This window comes from Anopheles gambiae, chromosome 2 (assembly GCF_943734735.2).
Source record: "Anopheles gambiae chromosome 2, idAnoGambNW_F1_1, whole genome shotgun sequence".
NCBI lineage: Eukaryota > Metazoa > Arthropoda > Insecta > Diptera > Culicidae > Anopheles > Anopheles gambiae.
In genome coordinates, this window is record NC_064601.1 from 478411 (window position 1) to 498277 (window position 19867).

A 19867-nucleotide genomic window follows, 5' to 3' on the forward strand; every position below is an offset into this window, starting at 1 on the left:
CATCAGTATATAATGCAGTTGTTTTGCAGTTTTCAGGATACTGTATTGTGAATGTGTTTTATGGCATCATGGCGGTATACATCTTCTATCGAGCTGTTTTTATCACTTTTTACGAAGCACGATATTCCATCAGTATATTTCTAGTTTGGGCATTGATATACAAGATTAGCCTTTTTCAAATGATTTTTAACTGTCACTTGTTGCATGCAGAGGTTAGTCCAATCAAACACCGTTCAAATTCTCAAAAGCAAAGTCTCATTTTCGATATTTGAACAGGGCAAAAGACTAGGATCGATCATAAGTTATGTAGCGTCACAGGAAAATGATGTGATTTGCATCAAGAAGGTAAGGCTTGTAAATGCATGCTCAACAAACGCTCGCTACAGTTTATACCTCAATATTGCTTCCCATGATGCCAGATGCATAGCTTGCTTTGCCAAATACAACATAATCCCATCAAGATTACCACCTACACTTTTGACATAAATTTAGGCGTATTCTTCGGGGTAAGTCTTTTTCAACAAATTACTTCTATCGATTTAACACTAATCTTTCTAAATCGTTTTGCTTCTCTTTCCTTATCGCTACGTACAAGATTGTTAGTACCATCCTAACATATTTATTCATATTGCTACAGTTTTCTCTATAACTAGTAGCTTCACTCCTAATCCGTGTATAGGAAACCAGACAAGTGGAATAGTTACTTCTCTTCTGATCTCTCTCTCTCTCACTTACCGTCGCATCGTTCTCATCCGCAACCCATATCCATGGATGATGACGAATCTAAAGCTTCATCAATTCTTCGCATCAAGAATCCCACAGCCCACAATCTGTTTTTAACTTCCAGTCAGCCGCCTCTTCCAATGGAGCCGCCTAGCCGCCGTTTAAAGTTGTGAACCGCTTTCAACCTGTTCCATCTAACTCTGCAACCATCGGGAAAGAGAGAGAGAGAGAGAACCAAGGAAAACACGAGTCAACGTATATGTGCCTCGAGCTACTCTTTTGTAACAGCGCATGTCCAACGAGTATGGTGCACGCGGCGAATGCCGGCTTCGGATCCATCGCTCTTCCGCTCGGGACACGTTCGAGCGGAAACGGATGTTTAGAACCTTTCCAGTCTCGCCGTAACCGTGGATCAGTACATTCGTTCCCACGCGTGTGTTTTAGCCATTGTTGGGCACTCCTTTGTGACGTACTCTCACCCACCACCTTCAAGAGCGTAGACGTGGGTGTTAGCGATGTTTTCGTAATAGTTCTTCTCACGTTTAGTCCCGCACAGCAATCGTCCCGGAATCAACGTTCAGATTGTACGCTTGAGTTACCTATCGCAGCATCTTAGCATGTAGTGTACCGAAAGTTTGTTTTGTCATACATTGATTATGTAAATATAGCTTACGGCTGTTTCGTACGGGCATATGACAAATTTCTTTCGATCGTTCGTCTTGAAGTGCGTGAAAGGTGTGCTTTTCAGTGAATCTAGTAAAAAAATATAATCCCTGCAAGCCGGGTATCGCCACACACGGCAACGGTGCAAGGCTAACACATTGCATCTGCTGGATTATTCCTCATTACCATGTCATCAAAAGAAGATACAAAAGGTGGCAGCTTGTGAGAGAAAAACAAATTAAACGTGTCATTGAATGTGAGGTGAAAATGGGCACGAATGTTTTTCTTTAATGGAGTGTGTGCTATGTGGATTGTTTAGTTTAGCGAAGATGATGACAAGGGTAAAAACGGCGTAAGCTAAGCCGTCGCTGGTTGTGTCATGAGTTCGGTGTTGAAATAACTTCAATTGCGATCCACACACTAATAAGCCCAAGCGGTTCCATAGGCATTTGCAACTTAATGGAAAGTTTTCTGCCAAATCGGAAGTGGTGCGGTGAGGTGTGATACAGTGAAAGCGGTTGTGTTATAATGTTTCCTTCGCTAAGCGAATAGCAGGGTGATAGTAGCCCAGAATCTGTACGGTGCTATACCCGGAGCAATGCCGAGGATACGACACGAAAATGGCAGTTAAATTGTGCGAAAATTGATCTAAGTTTGTGGGCAAAAGAAACTTCCAGCCTTCACGCCCACACCATCGACGAGGCCCAGGGGTGCCGTGTTTGTTATGTATTTTAATGTGTGATGACTTCTCATACGGTGGTGGTCTGGCATGGCCGAGCGTGATAGAACGTAAAACGCATCGTACTGGGCGAGGTAAGCTGGCATCTGAGAAAAGGAAACTTTAAGTAGGACGTCATGTGAAGCTACGAGGTTTGTTTATATAAAGACAGGGCAGACGAGCATTACCGAAGGGATACGTGCCACGCCGGGCTAAGCTGGAGCTGGTGGATGGACATAAAATCGATAAACTTTACTTTTCGCTCGTTACAAGGATGCGGTTCTGTGCCATACAAACCAGATAACGTTTCTATTGCATGACGCCGGTCAAGCAGGAGTAAAAATGTTTCAAATCGCTTATGGATTTATCTTTTCCCCGCTCCAGCGGTAATGGACTTTTGTTCTTGATGTTTCTATACACACACTCATTGCGATAAGGGTGAGGCTGTTTCGCGTCTTATGCTTGCGATACACTACAGACTGTACAGATATACACAGAAGCTTTTCAAATTATGCTTCTTTTCACGTAGGGCGTGGTTTCCATTCAACCACAACCTGCCCTCATAAAGAATGCCAAATTTACTCGTTTCACACTTCGCCATGAGAGTTATTGGTTTTCTAATTTCGGCATTGTGTTAAAATTGCTTTTCACTCCATCGCACACAATCTAACTCCCATCACGTAGCGGATTCTCCCTCACACGCTCAGTACACAGTGAAACCCCGTCCCCGAGGGACAAAGTCACTGAAAACAATTTCTTCGCTCTTTAATTGACTCACAAAACAAACGCCTGACAGATGCTTGATGTAACCGACTAACCATGAAAACTCAATTATCCTTTTTTCCCGTGCTGGGTGGCAGCGACAGGGACGAACGCCTCCCTTGACAAACTCTTCACCAGCCTACATTGGTCAACTTATCCACCCATTTGGCCTAGTACGGTAATTTTCCACAATGGTGAATACGTAACATTGCCAGCAAAACAAAAAAATATATAACCAAAAAACCAGGAGGCCTGTGAACAACGAGGATCTCGCGTACGCTCTCCGTTTGCAAGCTGTCCTTCCAACACGGACAGCTTCCCGGAACTGTCCACTGCGGACCAAACGCCGCTCTGAATTATGGTCGTTTGTTGTGCGAAGGTCGCTTTGCTCTTTTCTTTTCCGCTCTCTTCATCCACTCGTTTGTTCATCGGAACAAGCATCCAGGCAGGATCGACAGAATTAAACCAAGCTGGTGGGGAATGTGTGGGAATCAACTTGAAGGCAGACTGTACTGCACTCAAGCTCATCAGGATGCTTGTGTCCTGATCGATCCATCAGCTCTGTCCCTGCCCCATGGTGTCTCTGTTTAGTTTTCTTTCTTCCCCCGCCAACGCCGATGGGCGTGTGGCCTCGTGTGATAAATTTACTACACCCGCTGTTGCCGCCACTGCTGCTACTGTTATTATTGCTGTTGCTGATGGAAAACTTGTCCAGCAAGAGCTCTATCTTTTCTTATCAAACTTCCCCCTTCTGCCTCTTGAGCTTTGAGCACGATTTTTCCTAAGCTATCAGTTAGAAAAACTGGATTCAAACGCAGAACACATCAAAACTCAATTACCCATGTGCTTCCGCCTGTCCAAGCAAACCTCCATCAAGGGGGTTAACCTAGAATGCGCTATGCCATGGTTTGTATGTATGCATGTATGTATGCTTGTGAGTGCTGATACGGCAAAGTTAGTACCGTACACACAATCGCACATCTAGTTCGCTTTCTTGTCGAGTCGCAAATCGCTTACCACAAGGGCGATCTACACACCAGAGTGGCGCGGTAACGGTGGAAATGAGCCGGTAACCGGTAACTGGTTGAGTAAATAAAAATCCCTCCATGTCCTCAGGCACGGAAACGCTCTGGCACCAACAGGCCCGGAACAAGGAAATAACCACTCTGTGAGTGGCTCGCTCGCTGCACAATAGGAGTGATTGATTGGGTTATGGATTGAATTTCTTCCCACCGCTCTTACGATGGACCTTTGGGTACGCCCATTCCCTTTCCCCGAGTAGAGATGCATATCACGTTATGGTACAGTCTAAACCGACTGTCCATCGAATCGGAAACTCACTTACAGATGTCCACACGACGCACACGTGGTACAATCGGTTCGATGTAGTTGAAAAAAATACTTCCATGTGTTCAAACCACTTGAAACCACCTACGGGACTTTTCACGAACCCCATGCCACGTTGCATTTACAGTGAACGAATAGAACCGACAAGAAGAAGAATAATTCAATCGTTGCATTCCGACACATTTCCCACACATCATCATTGAACCGTTCATGGTGGCTCAATGTCCTTCGGGACACTGCAGTCGCCTGCCTGCTGATGAGTTCGTCAAATCGCCATCCTCAGCAAAACGATCATGGGCTACCGTGCAGTTAGTCTAGCTACTCGGCAGTATTTGCCACTTCAGGAGACACTTCTACTCTGCTCCAGCTTCTGCAAAGTGGCTCAAAGTGACAGGCACTACGTCAGTTAGCAGCACATTCACTGTCACTTCGCCGTCTCCAGACGAAACAAGCGACTTCCGTTGGCAAACCGTCTCCAAGCCCTCCCTTCACTTCTACTGCCAATTGCTATGCGAGAAACGTTGTCATTCTACCCCCTGCCAGAATGGTAAAGAAGAAAACGACTCAACTCATCTTAACGTTCGCTAAGGATAGCGAGCTCTCAGTGAAAAAAATAAAATACTCGCAGCCCCATCGTCTCATGGGCATGTGCGTGGGTTTGATGCCTTTTATCTGTATGTGGCAGTGTGCACCATCCTCACACATGTACGAGAAGCCTAGGGATGTTGCCCCAAAATCTTGGAACCATCTTGTAAAAAGCGAGCGACAGACATCAGAGAGGGTTGCTAACCATTGCAAGGATAATTGAATAAAATGGTATTTTTATATAATTTACAGTTTTCCCTTGGGCCATTGCGCTTCGTTCGGTTTTTCTTTGCTTTCTTGTTGATTTTTTGGTCAAAAGAGGATACTCTGTTGAATGAAACTGAGTAAAACCAGCTTTGCTTCAAACAAGCATGCACATCGTAATGGGATAACCATTCGTAAGCAACATGAATATCTTTTTCGCGAACAAACGTTATCGCTCACAGATCAAGTTATATAACACGTGATATTTTCATCTTATAGTATACAAGAGATGTAAATTTATTTGTAACATTGTATCACATCAATATTAAAATATTTAATAAATATGAACTACATCCAAAAGCTTCCTTACAAGAAACAAACATATTAACAATTATAATGTGACCGATTCCAACTTATCGTTCCTGAAGTTTTCATTTACTTCAAACGAACTTGATGTTGTTTGTATTTGATTAGTCACATAAATGTGAACTATGTAGTGCAATTCAGTAATTATTAGAATTCAAACATCCACTCCACTTTGTTCAATTGTAGCTAATTTCATTCCCTGTGAAAAACCTTCGATCGTGTCCCGAGTAACCACTCAAATCTACGCCCTCAAGAAACCATCAAACCATAAACATCTACGTCTCTTCCTTGCAATTAACTCTACGATCAATTCCAAGTCCATTCAATCAACAGACCCATAAATTTCCACCACATCGAATCCGAATTCAGTTTCCAAAGCCACAAATATCATCCCACCTTCCTTTACTCCCTAGCCTCGCTCTCTCGAATATGTGCTCACACACTACTAACTTTTCCTGCCATATTCCGGCCTCTCTATATACTTCAACGTACCTAAACCACTACGACAGGCAGAGTTTGTGCTTGACTTACAAATAAATTAAGCTTATTTAGAGGCTGCCTATGTCGATGGTTCCGTATGGTTCGGTTAAGTGTTGCGGGTGTGTTGTGGTGCCCGAGCGGGTAAATGAATTGATAAATGAAATAGCTCCGAACTGAATGCAGCATTTTTAGAAGTAACAACGATGCCCATCTTGTTTTTCCAACCTGTACAGAAAACAAATCACCAACATTTTATTTCACAATAAAACCTACAATCAATCGCGAAACACTTAGTGTGACAAACCTTTCCCTTCGCAGTATCTCGCGCTATTTGAGCGTTCTAGACAAGCCTTAAGCTCACTGAATGATACAGATGTTCCGATATTTCTCGATTAATAAAGCCCTCAAGGGAAAAAGTTCAAAATATATGACTTATTTCCGAGAACACTTAAGGCCGAACGAAATCGATAGCGATCTTTGGAAATTTTTTGGCCTACAGCGTGCAGACAAAACCCCAAATCAAGCACTTAAAGATTGAGCGATTGAGTGCTTTTATTTATATTTATTACAATCGATTGCCGTACTGGGACCAACTTTTTGCCGAGGAAAGCTATTAAATTGATTTTTATTTTATTTCTGCTCTCGTTAGGGCTAAATGGTTTCCATTTCTTGTGCAAAGGAAAAGAAAACTTCCCCTGCCGAATCTTTGCTAATGTTTATACGTTACAGCCTCAGCAAACGAATGGCAATGTTAATGTATCGCATCGATTTTTTTATTCCTTTGCCAAATATATCCATTTAGCGATCGGTTAAATGCGTACCCATCGACGTTTTTCGAAAGCCCTACACCGTGTATCCGAGACGTTGCTATTCGAATGATAAGAATCCTCCCGCCAGTTGGCAGTCCAGGCTGCGAAAAACATTGCGGTTTTCTTGTTTCATGTCAACAACAGTGTTCACAACAACTCCTACTGCTGCTGATACGTCATCCATGAATAGTAGATTTTTTTATGATATACGTCATAGTCAGTGAAACCTCAATATCTGATTGGCTCCGGGATGACGGAAATTTTTGAAATGTATTGTGTGGCCTTTTCTAACATAAACGACACTATTGTATGCGATTTCTGTCTCAACTAATGCCTTTATTATACTTTATTTTTTCCAGTTCACTGATGATCATCAGGAACCATTGAACGAACCAAAAAAGATCGATTTCTCGGACTGGAAATACAAGAACATCGTTTCTCATTCAAGTCACATGTTCAAGTTTTAAGCGTTTGGACCACATATGCGAAAGAAGCGATTAAGTTGCAGTATACGAGTGGACCTATATTCGATATTCGGGATTTCTTTTTCAATTTTTTCTTCCCCCTGCCAATCAACAAACCACCAAGGCTAAGGACTAACCAACAATATAGTACCATCAGTTTTGCTACATGATAAAACATGAATTCAGCCAAACGAAACTGCCCGAAAATCGTACAGACAGCCGGAAAAAAACTAAATTATGGCAGCAGAGGGCTGAGGAAATAACATCCAAAACAACGACGTTAGACATTGAGACGAGTAAGCGATGAAAAGCTGTCCTGATGCAAACTCTACTATTCCAAAAGACGGCTTCGACTTAAAAAACAGACATGATTATTCTTCTTTCTAGCTTCGGACTCATGCAAAAGACACCACCAGCACTTACGATACGCACGGCATCACTCATCGACCAGCATAGACTGGTGAAACTGACTTACAAAAACAACGTTTCTTTAAAGCACCGTATCGTACCGCATATCTGTGACAGAACAGTCTCTTCATGTTTAAGGAAACTACCGTGAACCACAATGGTATACACTATCTTCTTTTAGGTTAGGTTTCTTACAAAAATCGAACTGTATGGCTCTTCTGCCAAGAATGTTACTTTAAAGCACAGCACGATCGATACAACAAAAACGAAAGATCTTTTAAACCGTATGGCAAACCGAACAACGGTTGCTATTTCGGTTGCTTTTTGAACATCACATTCACGAGGGCAACGTCAGACAAACAACCACACAGCACCAGGATACCCCATTAAGTACTGACGAAATATGAATGTCCTTTCCATCTGTCAATCAATCGATCTGTCTGGTGCAATTTATCGAAATTGATGGCAGTGTCGCTTAGGGAACACGTTAGCAATCATCAAATCTTCCAATCAGAAATCAAAAGTGTTAAAAGTTCGGTCCCGCCTCAGTGAAGAACCAATCAATACATCCGGTGATGCTAGCAAGTGTTAGTGAGTGTAAGCGCCTTCAGCCTCGATGCAAACGAATTCCCACCCGTCAAAAAGGGCCACAAAAAGGACGCCTACGGAGTGAAAAAATGTATATTTAGCTCGCACGTAAAAAGCGTCTGGCTCAGATTGGCACAATGTGAGAAATTTGTTGTCAGGTGAAAAGTGTTTGAATTTTCCTTCCTCCACACCCTATGCTCATGCACGTGCATCCTGTTCGCGAAAGAATTTCTCTCCCTAAAAAAGAAAAGCTGTTTGCTTTCGATGTGCTCTTTCATGAGTGTATGTGTGTTTGGTATGTTCTCATGTGTGTACTTCTTCACTACTTAGCAACCGTGTCCGGTGGTATCGTTGTGCGGTAAGCAGCTGACGACAATACTGGGAAAGTCAACCCATACTTAAAGGCCAAACGGGGCGCTTTGCACCTCAATCCGAAAGTGTTTCGCGAGTTTGTATTTGTGAATTTGTCTGTGTGTGTGTGTGTGTGTATGTGTGTTTATGTGATGTGAAAAATGATGAAAAAACGCGTAAACAGCTCATGCAGTCTCCGCCATTGCTCCCAGGTTTCTGTTAGCGAGTTCCCTGTAGATGCATTGAGCTGTTGTTGATTTTACCGTCGGCAGTGTTGCTGTCGTGGTTTGACTCGAACCACTCCACTGTTGGCAAACGCCACGCAGTCAAAGATGACTTTGAGCGGAAGTAAAATGACGGGGAAAAACATGGCATCATTTTCTACGACATTTCTACTACTAATATGGAGCACAGGTAAGCAAAATAACAGAGCTGAACTAGGTTTAGAAAGCATATGCAACATGTACTTTATGATCATACTTTAACATGTGCTTGATGCGTTGTTGGCTTAGATAACTTCTTTTAATGCTTATTTTTACATGCAACAATACTAAAATTCAAACATACTCTGATTTAATCGCAAACGGCTGCCATTAACTGAGAGTATTCGTTGTTTGCTCTTCAATTACCTATTGTTGGTTGATCGGAATCAGTAACCAGTTTATAATCAATTCATGAAGTTGGATTGTGACATCTATCAATTAATTGCATTTTTTCCAAGTTCAAACGATTGCTTGTATTGCTACTGATAATTAGTTACTATGTTTACCTACGTTTTTTCATTACTACCTATTATCCGAAGTGTTCATAATATTGTTTGTTTAGAAAATGTAATCTCCATTTCATTTGGGATTACCGCTTTGTATCCCACACCAAACACATCATTGATTTTATATTATCTACATTTTGCGTTGCTAGGCAAAGTTCATTTCCACGCATACAGTTTTACATCCACAAACACACACTAACACCATTACAAGTACAAATCATACTAATCGCGAGTAACGGAAGGCACGCATACCTGTCGACTTTACGACGACCCGTGACGAAATTGCATGACATTTTATGAATAGCTCTTTGTGGTATGATTAATGACGCTACTTAGACCCCTAACGACGTGCCCGAAATCTTTTTTAACCAACCTAATATTTCTTCCTCGTGACTTTTGTCATTCGTATACTTCTTTTTCACAGTGAAACAATATTGAATCTCTGGCGAAATGTACTATGAAAACTGTCTGTTTGTATCAGGGCGTGATTGATTACAATACAGAAATCAAACATTTTGCATTAAAAGTTGTGAAAAGACAATATAAAAAATACATGTGAAGACAACGTTATGAAATGTAAGACCACGTAAACCTAAAGCTTTTGGTAGTCGAGTTTTGTGTTTCTAATGCCTTCTAACTTTGCCACTGAACTATTCATTAAAGAAACCACAATAATATGAAATATGTTACACCCTTTGCCTGTTTAGCATCTAATTTTTGAAAAAGTTTCATTGACTGTGATGAATTGAAATTTGACTTTAGTTCCTTTTTTCAAACAATTTTCTTCTCCCCATTTTGATTCAATAGTTGTTCTACTTTTCATTAGAACGGAAAATATTTTCATTCGTATTTACAGTTTAATTTCATGTTTAACTAAGGGTTACATTAAAAAATATTTGCTCAATACCTATAGAACAATGAAACGGTGATTAGTGCAATTAGTTAGTACAATTCATTGTTGTTAATCCTTTTCTTCCGCACTATCGACGATTGCTCATTTCCTGCTCTGTTTTCACAACTTTATTCCCTTCTCTCCAGAATTAACCATTGGCAGCATTAGAGTGGACGAAAATCGGGATAACAGCGAAGGTACCTATATACAATATTGCAATAACTTCTCTTTTGCGTTTGCGTCAAATTGCTTCTTGCTTGCATTTCGTAGTTGCTAGCGCTCATTTTGACGGTAGAATAGCGGTTTCCTTTATGCCTATTATGATAGCGTTCGTATATCTGCAAGATATGTTGCAGAGTGAGTACTTTTCACACTGACCTTTTTATATACAATGACAAGGGAATCCAAAACTCATTGCCAAAGCTTTCCACTCTTCGCTTTATATCTCTACATATAACCATTCGCTTAGCACCTTTTTAAAACTGCATTGCTTAGCATAACACTCACACGAATATTATGTTGATAGCTCCACCAACCTCCACCAAAACTTTCTAGCCATGAAAAATGCAATATCCTTACGGCTAATCATAAACATGAAACATTATCAACGACTCATATTTCAACGGCTTTTCGTCGGTCCGAAAGCTTCTCCGGCAGTGTTGAATGGCGGAAAACGAACTCAAAGCGCTCTACAACCACGAAACGGCCCGGCAAAAATGACTTATGAAGGAAACAACACAAAAATGGCACCCAAACAGCCAGCCAGCCCAAACGCCGCAGCAGGCAAATAATGCCAACCTTTTAACGGAGCTGATTATGATAATTAATTCATGTATTCTTGGAGTGTGACTTTCAACCGTTTTGTTTCTTCCCTTTTTTGTCTTCGGGCTGCTTCCCGCCGTCGTACGTACGTCGTATGCCACACCGCCAATATGCGCATTCTCCCATTTGGCAAATAAAAATTATTTCCCTAATTGTTTCAGTATGGTCGGTCTCAGCTGTCCTTTCGGGGCATGATAGCAGCTCTATGCAGGAGCTTTAACCAAGCATTGTTTGCGAAAATGCCAACAGTAGCCGTTTCCCGATGCGCCTTTTTAAACATGGAAATTATTTTTCTCGCCACCGCTTCTAACGCGCGTTTTATTGCTTTTTCACTCATAAAATGTTTCCGTTTTAAGCCAAATTTCGCTCCCGCTGCTCCCTACATTTCATAGGTAGCACAGTTTTTTTCTCTCTTTTTTATGGTTAGTGCATGTTCTGCAAACAGCAACTGTTCTCTGACACAACAAAACACATCACAAAACATAGCAAACTAGACATATACGTTTTGCTTGCACTGAAAAGCTTACACCTTAATTTTTATTTACATTCCATTTAATGTTTCGTTATTTAAGATGCTGTGTGTTGCTCATGCATTCTAAAAAAATGCCCACTTTCTTTCAGTATGACTATACTTTTTTATCTCTTGACATTCTCGTTATAGTCTTCTCGGCGTAGTCTCGTTCATACTTTGTAGTTCCTTCCTGTACATACAATATTATTGCCATCAACGTCACGATCACAGCTAAAGAGATTTTTTCAGCGTATAATCAACCTTTGCTATCCGTTGTTGCATCGTTCAATGAAGGATGCATTCAGCTGAAACCGCAACGCCACTGATTGCATTATCGCGCGCAACGCTATTCAAACGCCATGCGAGCTTCCTTTCGCCTTGATGACACCGATGCTGCTAGCCCAGCTTGCCGTTCGAGGCTTTAATTTGCCAACCCCTTTTCCTTGCCACTAGACCCTTGCCTTTTCAAAGATAACTGATCTTGTAAGGTTCTCGCTCGACGTTTACTCGCACGAGGTATCCCTCGGTGACATCCTTGTTGCAGCGCCACATTGCAGCGAATACGCTTTTATCGACATACACATACACAAACACACAAACACAGAGTTAGTGCGCAAACTAACCGACATCCCTGTTGCCTGACCAATCCTCCTATCTTCAACCTCTTTGCTTTACTTTGAGATTGGATTTCCTCAAGCATAAATAGCGCAACCGCGGGATAGCGTCAGCGTGCTTTAATCATGTTCCTGCCCTCACGTAGTCTACGCTGACATGAATAAGTTCTGACGATGGTTCCATTTTAACACCTGTTCCTGTGCTTCGTGGCGTCCTAATCCTTTTTGGTGATTTTTCCACCGGTAGCGCTAACCAACACTCTAGATAAATGAACGGAAGCTGAGCCAAAACTAGTTACAACAAGATTCTCAGCATCGCCATACCAGCGTTCAGCGTGTTCAACGGTCGTACAATTTTCCACAATCTTTTCTTTCGTCTTTCAAAGATGCACTACCATTCACGAAGAATGCAAGCGTCGTGCCCGTTCCTCCTACATTCGTCTGAAGACCCACTTTAGCCCAATGCATTTTGCAAAAGTAAATTTAACGGTTTCCCGGTTTTACTGAAAAACATAATTATCGCTTTCGCACAAACACACCAGTGCACACACACACACTCACTACATGTAATAATACCATGTGAATGTTCTTCGGCTGACTCGGAGAAAATTGTGTTCATAAACTTTCCTGTCTCTAGATTCGCTTCAAGCCCGTCCTTTCCATTGTTTCCCGCTAGCACCAATGTCTTGTTTCCTCAAGACTGTGCTTAATTCTGTACTATATGATCAACGGAGTAGAAGAGAGAAAAAATGGGAACTCTTCTCCCGTAACATTCGCGTTCATTCCAGCTAAAAGGATCCGGTTTCGCTTGAACCAATGCTGGCAACTGTAGCAAAGCATCGATGGGAAAAAAACAACTCAGTGACAAAACTTTTCATACCATCTCCCGTTTTTGCTCACTCTACACACTTCACCTCAAACTCTCGGGTAAATTGAGCTTCGCACATCCCTTTCCTGATCCTTTCGAATTTCATTTCAGTATTTTTCCTTCCGGAAACACTCACCTTGCACAAGCCGGTAACACTCTTTCGGTTTGCACCCCTCGGAAAAAGCATGATGGTGCGAGTACAGTTACGGTAGCCGAATACCTTTGAAAAGAGCATGGTACAACATCTAGCTACTTGGAGCGACTCGTAGTTTAACGTATTTAAATTCAGTTCCCAAGCCCCCGCCCAGGAACGGTACGGAACGGCACCGAGAGTGTCCAAAGAATGAGCAGAGAGGTGGAATGAAAAATGACGACATACCTTCAAGCAAAACTTTTTCGCTTGTTTAATTTAGTCGTTAATTAGATTATGCATGTCAATTGTGCAATTCTGAAAGGACGAATCATTCCCCGCTTACACTGCCAGCACCGACCAAAGAAATGCTTCAAACAGACAGCTCGGTGTGTCTGACAAACATGCCACGTAAATTGCTTCGGTCCATGCGGCTCACGCTTCCTCGCTGGGACCATTTCTTTTCGATGCTTCCGGTTCAACTGAATGAGCCACAAATTCAAGCCGTCGTAGCAAAATGAGACAAAATTAAGAGGACAAATTTCATTTCGTAATTCGCGACACTGACAGGCGAATGGAACGGAACGGTGCTGTATTTTGCCGTGGATGAATATGCCCGGTAATGGGAATAAATGAATTTGCAACCAAACTTAACACCGTGACTTTCCTACAATTTGTGACCATGGGAGGAAATTAAAACGAAAGACAAATACACACAATTAATTTATTTGTTTGAAATTATTTCATTATTAAGATTATACTCGGCAAGAACAGCAATGCAATAGGGCGAGCTCTTTGATGGTACGAGTCTTTTCGAATTATACATTACCACAAGCTACACCTGTCGTTAGCAATTCAAATGACTGAAATTAATTTCTTATTCATAAGTTTTTATTGCTGCACGCATTCGAAACAGTTTGTAATCGTTTGTAAACAATTGCTCTTCCCCACAATCAAGGTCTAGGTTGGTGAAGTAAAACATATATTAAACCTTAATTACGAAACACACTTAAACTAAAGTCTTAAAATTACCTATTTTCACCTTCATGGCTTAATAATAGCTATTTCTCAGCAATTAACTGTGAAAATGAACGGAAGAAAGTCATGAAGAAAGCAGAAACTGTGGATTAAGCAACAATTGAAGAACACTTCATTTTATCAGTTAATAGGTAAAAAATGCAATCGGCGTGCAACGGAAATGACGCGGAAATCGGACTATTTTTTCTTCCGATTAAAGCACTTCATGATCGTAGAAATCGAAGAGATTTTTAAATTAGTAAGACTTAGTACAATTAACTTTCAATTTACATTGATGCTATGTCATTTTTAAAGATAACTCATTTTAATTAAGCCAAGTGAATACTTCATCCTCATTGCAATCACTCTAAAATTGCAGAAAATATCTCAGAAATTTTCAGAAAATAGATCGCACCATAAATCAAAGATATTTTTGAGTCTATCGCCGGTCTTCCATTTTCGTTCTCGTATACAAATCATTGAGTTAAGCAAGTTGTTAGCCGTGAAAGAAGGTTTTTTATCTCTTCCTTTACAAACAACCATCTTGGCCATCTCTCCATCGCCCTGCCATACACAAGCTGACTACTGTCGCACAAGTCGTGTGCCAAACAATTGTGTTACAAAATTGTGCTCTAGCACAACTGCGTCTATGCTCGCACGCCAACAATGCTGACCTTTTCGGGATGCTGTCCCAAAATCCCCCAACACCAAGCGAAAGGATACAAGCATGGGATAATTTATCGCTATTTTATGGAAAATTTACGCACAACACTTCACGCGTCGTCCCTCCGCCGGCTTATCATGCCGGCCTCGTGCAACAGCCACCCGTTGTCGTCTGCATGTACGGCGACACTGTAGGGCTTGCGCCGATTGGGGGCGCCTCGAACACGCATGTCCTTGGCGCGTACAACGAAACACCAAAATTCAACGACCATGTTAACTTCGCGAAACAGCCTGTTTCAGATGCTTAGATTTATGATGATTACCAATGCAGAAGGCTAACGACATCGGCCATCCAAACGCTGTGAGACATTCTTGCTCTCTACCTCCACTCCTGGGGTAGCGGCAACAGGATACTGGACAACCTACTGATTGCAAATGATTACTGCTGTGATATTTGATTACAATGTTTTATGATGATCCCACTCTGATGGGATAGCCAATAAAAATAATCGCCGAGCCAACTGTGCATGGCCACACGCATCACAGGTTTGTCTGTTTTTTTTTTCATTAGCTATGGTGTACATTTGTTTAAATCGTATCTCGTAGAATATTGTAATTTGATCAAAATACAAATTGTATTCTATTTCATATCACTAAACTTGTATCCTTTGGGGCCCGTGGTATCATCTAGTACAATCGTCAAATTGTGTGTTTTAACAGCATGCCCGTCTTGGGTTCAAGCCTCATATAGGCTGTCCCCCCGAAGCAAGGACTCACTATACGGGTGCGGTGGTGTCTAATAAGTCTCGAAAGCATGTGTAGGCATGACCGACGCAGATCGTTACGCCAGTTAGTAGAAACTTGTATCCTTGCTTGAGAGTAAGATAAGTATTTAATCCTTGAATTCAGTTCCGAAAATCACTACATCTTCTTCTTCAGTATGTATTGGAGTGCTTTTAATCGAATATCGAAGGAATGATAACAAAGTCTAGGAATGGCAGATTTTTTTTTTTCTTAGAGAAACTGCGCACATTTTTGGAAAGCCACTCAAAGCAAGTAAAGATTATCACCAACTTAATAATAGTCATTTATTGAATACTTCAAATGCTGCGGAGAAATGATTATCTAGAGCTCTTTTGAATCCATATCGCGTATTCACACACAATGCATTGAAAAGATGAGTTCAGGTTTCCATCTCGCTAGGTAATGTTTGCTCATAGGCACAAGGGTGAATCGTGTAATTGGAACATCCTCCACAATATGAACCAATTAATACAGAGAAACAACCAACCATTGGTTATTTAAATAAAATAGAAATGTCAACACTTTTTGCTCGTATATGCTGAACCAGCAAGTGGTCAGCAATTAAACAATGTATTTTTAATTACAATTCTACAAAATTACAATTTGTTACTCTCCCACAAGCCTCGCTAGAGATTCCCGCCCAAAAGCTACACTTTACACATCCATGGCACAGCAAGTAAACCTACACTCTACCCACGTGATACTTTCATTATCAGCGTGGTACTTGTGATTATTTTGCAACCAACAAAACCACTCATCGGGCAGGTCATCGGTAGATACTGACATGTTTTTCTCCGGTCATCCAACAAGTACTGCATTTCAATCACATTCTCACACAGCATCTGACATGATTTTAACACTGTGGCAGACACTATCCCAGCTGTGCTAACTATTTATTTACATTATGCACAGTTGATGCCATCGGACGAGCTGTCCCCATCGATCCGTGACCAAGGCAACATATTGAATTTCGAAGCAACTCGATTGCAGAATCAATTTTCACTGCACTCGGGATATTCCTCCTCGCCATCCTGATCCCGCTGGAATCGATAGCGTAACTAGTTCTTGGAAGGGGACGCATGCTTGGATCGTTTTCCACTGAGCGTTACGTGGATGAAAAATCGAAATGCAAATAAATTGCTAGCAGTTCTACGAATTTAGTAAGCTATAGATGTCTAAATTTTATGATCTCTTTGTACAAAGCTATCCCAACAAGGGTGTATATAAACTTTATTTACCGTGGATTGCAACACTGAAACAAGCATCTACCCGTCATGAGCACCGGTCCTGCTGATAAATCTCAACAACATTTTCGCTTTCATTTTCTACTTAGTAAAAACTTTGACATTCAACTGTCCAAAGTTGCTGCGCCTCACTGACCCAGCATCAGGTGCTTCGGAATAGCATGCCCAATTAATCACGACAACAAAACGCTTTCAGTCAAACGTTTTGCTTCCAACTCCATGTCAAGATAAACTTTTCGAACTCTTATCCAAGTGTCAGCGGCTCGATTGAGCGACTTCAATAAAAACTGGCTTGTCCGAACAAGATGAAAAATATTCGGTAGATGACATGGGTAGTAAAATGTCCAATCCGTTCTTCTGTTGCATTGTTCCGGATCATTATTTCCTGAAAGGAACGCACAAAAAAAGCTAGTTCATTGTATCATTGACAATTAATAGTCAAAATATTGTAAATAATAATTTAAAACATTGCATCTCCTAGTTAATGATATTATTTATCGCTATTGCGCAGTTCATTCCACAGAATGCTGCCAAACAAGCTCAACAGTGCTTATCTCATGTACGCGAATGAAGCATTGAAAACATACAAATGCCAAATATCAGCCAAATTGTTAAATCCCACTGATGTTCGCCAAACATTTCTACATAAACCCTTCAAACCCAAACCTACTACACATTCCAAACATCCATCTCTAAAGCTAATCATTTCAATCAAACTAACGTTCTTTCGACGCCACGGCACCTATTTTGCGATATCGAAAGAACCATCAACCTCCAAAGCTTTTCGCACAAAAGGTTACTACCGTTCAAACAGCTGTAGACCTTTTAAAGCGCTAGACTTTGTTTTGTATCGCAAATCCCTCACCAGCACGGGATGGAATGTAGCAAAAAAAAGGCTATGAATTCGAATTTGACACAACCTTTAGGGACTCCCTTGGGCTATCGGGAACACATCGAACGAGGTCGACCTTGCGGTAGAATCTTACAACCCACGGAAAGGAAACATATTCCATCCCTTCCGACAAAGATGATAGTACCAGCAATCCAACGAATTTCGGTACAAATCTTTCCAATATGCATGAAATATGCTTCCGAAGCCATTCGCTCCTTCACGCTCAGGCCACTTCCGCAACTAGCTCACCTTCTCCGCGTCCATCATCAAACTCTCAGCTTATCGAATTTCCATCCCATCTCACAGTTGCAGCAGAGTACCGCATAAAATACGCCGTCAGAGAAGCGAGAAAAAAAGGCACCATCGATCCCACATTCCCCCGAGAGCTCACGACTCGGTGCCGAATGTTGGTTGGATATTTCGGTCCGATGGAAGCGTTATATGAATATTGAATGAATTTTGCGATTCCAGTCGGATTGCCCAGCTTCAATATTGAGGAAGGGGTCGTCTGCTTGCTGCCTCCTTTCGTCGCAAACCTGACTACCCTGACCTCGGAAAAGCCGCTGAGCCTAGGTGCTGATTGTGCACAGCGAAATCGCTACGATCGTCGCACACCGAGCCAACCATGGAACTTGGCAACGGTTGGAAAATTGAACCAAGCGTGAAGAAGGACGTGAAAAAACTCAGGGAATACGACCCTGAGGGAAAGTGGTGTTAGCTGTGGTTGGCAAAGCTGTTGAAAAGGAAAATGACGATCGAAAACTTGGAACCGCTCATCGTGTCGGAATGTTTGTGTCAGTGATGCAGGCTGCATGGTGGACGGGGAGCGAGATGTAGCTCGCGCAGTAAGCCTTACACCCATTTCAGGAGTCACCAAGCCGACAACTTTTCCATGCCTCACGTGTCCGCATGAACACACACACAGATATTTTTTGTAACACTCATTCTCAAACATACATCATTCAGCAGAACATGCCCGAAAAGCAAAGAAAACTTGTACCGTCAAAGGCGGTTATGGCGTTCTTCGCTTTTTATTTATGCGTATTTGCTATCTTCTCTTGATGGAATATGTGGATAAGCTCATGAGAGACCTAGTTGCAAAGTTGGAAGAAGTATTATTCGTGTAATGTTTATCTCCTGCAGAATAAAAGTATCTCTTGCTGCTTGCGTCGCTTTCATTACCAACTCTCGAAGACTAACGAAATGTTACGAACGATCATCAACGCCAAACAGTTTTCTACAGCCTTATCGGCCAGCCTTTGTCATTGGACTTACGGATCATGTGCAAAACTTTTGAATGTTGTGTCTGCCTTCGATCAGCATTTCCAAACAGGCTCAATCCCTCCAGTACCACCTTCCAGAGCTTACCATATACAAAAGCCCAGCTGCTGTTACACCACCTGACATTTTCAATGGGGTACTTTTTTTTCCTTTCTCCGATAGATCTTTTGATGTTTTGACAACCAAAAACAGCGAAACATTTTACAGCACGGCACATTCACCGATACGGTGTTGTGCAAATGTTTGAATATGCGCACCGAGTGCGTGCTCAAGTTTTGCATTGCGTAGCCTCACCATTTTGTTATTTTGCCATTCTGTTGATTTGCTGTCACCGTTCGTTTGTTACATTTTGCAGATATGACAGGCAACATCACAAAGGCAAACATTGGAGTACCTTCTGTCATCGATACATGTGTTTACTTTTTATTATCACTCCTTGTTACGGATTGTTCAGTAGGCTGAGCAGTATCTTTCGCTGCTGTTCGGATATTTCCACCCTGTCGTATTAAACCTGATTCCAATTCAGATGTAGTAATATTTGTTTAAAACAGCTGTACAGATTTTCCTCTGTACATCCATTTGCTTCACGGAAGCCTTTGATGCCAATCTTTTTCTATAAACATACACACCTTTACGTTTTGAACTTGGCGGACCTGGATGTTGCGTCTACATACAGCGGTTAACGAACAGGGACATTCTCGAAAGGCACATATCCACTTCTACCAGATAGCACCAGATGGAAGTAGCCGAAAATCTATCCAAAATAAATTCAATTATTTCCGCCCGATAGAACTGTCCTTTGCTAGGCTACAGATGACCATTTCAAAACTCGTTCTGTTTGCATCAAAACTCCCACGTTACGTTTCACTATCATTCCAGTGACAGATTCAAT

General features: G+C 41.6%; 1 protein-coding gene across 16 annotated transcripts in view; it reads left to right on the forward strand.

Moving 5' to 3' along the window:
• The window catches only part of LOC1282038 (zwei Ig domain protein zig-8), a 59805-nt gene that overhangs the window by 3068 nt on the left and 36870 nt on the right, over positions 1 to 19867 (forward strand). For 3 of the 16 annotated variants that reach the window (XM_061644806.1, XM_061644802.1, XM_061644805.1), the window contains exons 3-8: positions 30 to 212; positions 277 to 345; positions 420 to 506; positions 596 to 2199; positions 7017 to 8882; positions 10276 to 10326. In XM_061644806.1, the coding sequence (XP_061500790.1) occupies positions 8801 to 8882; positions 10276 to 10326 (133 nt within the window). In that variant the 5' untranslated portion in view covers positions 30 to 212; positions 277 to 345; positions 420 to 506; positions 596 to 2199; positions 7017 to 8800. Of the gene's footprint in view, positions 1 to 29; positions 2200 to 7016; positions 8883 to 10275; positions 10327 to 19867 lie in introns of those variants that run through there. The other 13 variants (XM_061644807.1, XM_061644804.1, XM_061644803.1 and 10 more) reach the window with 13 other exon arrangements.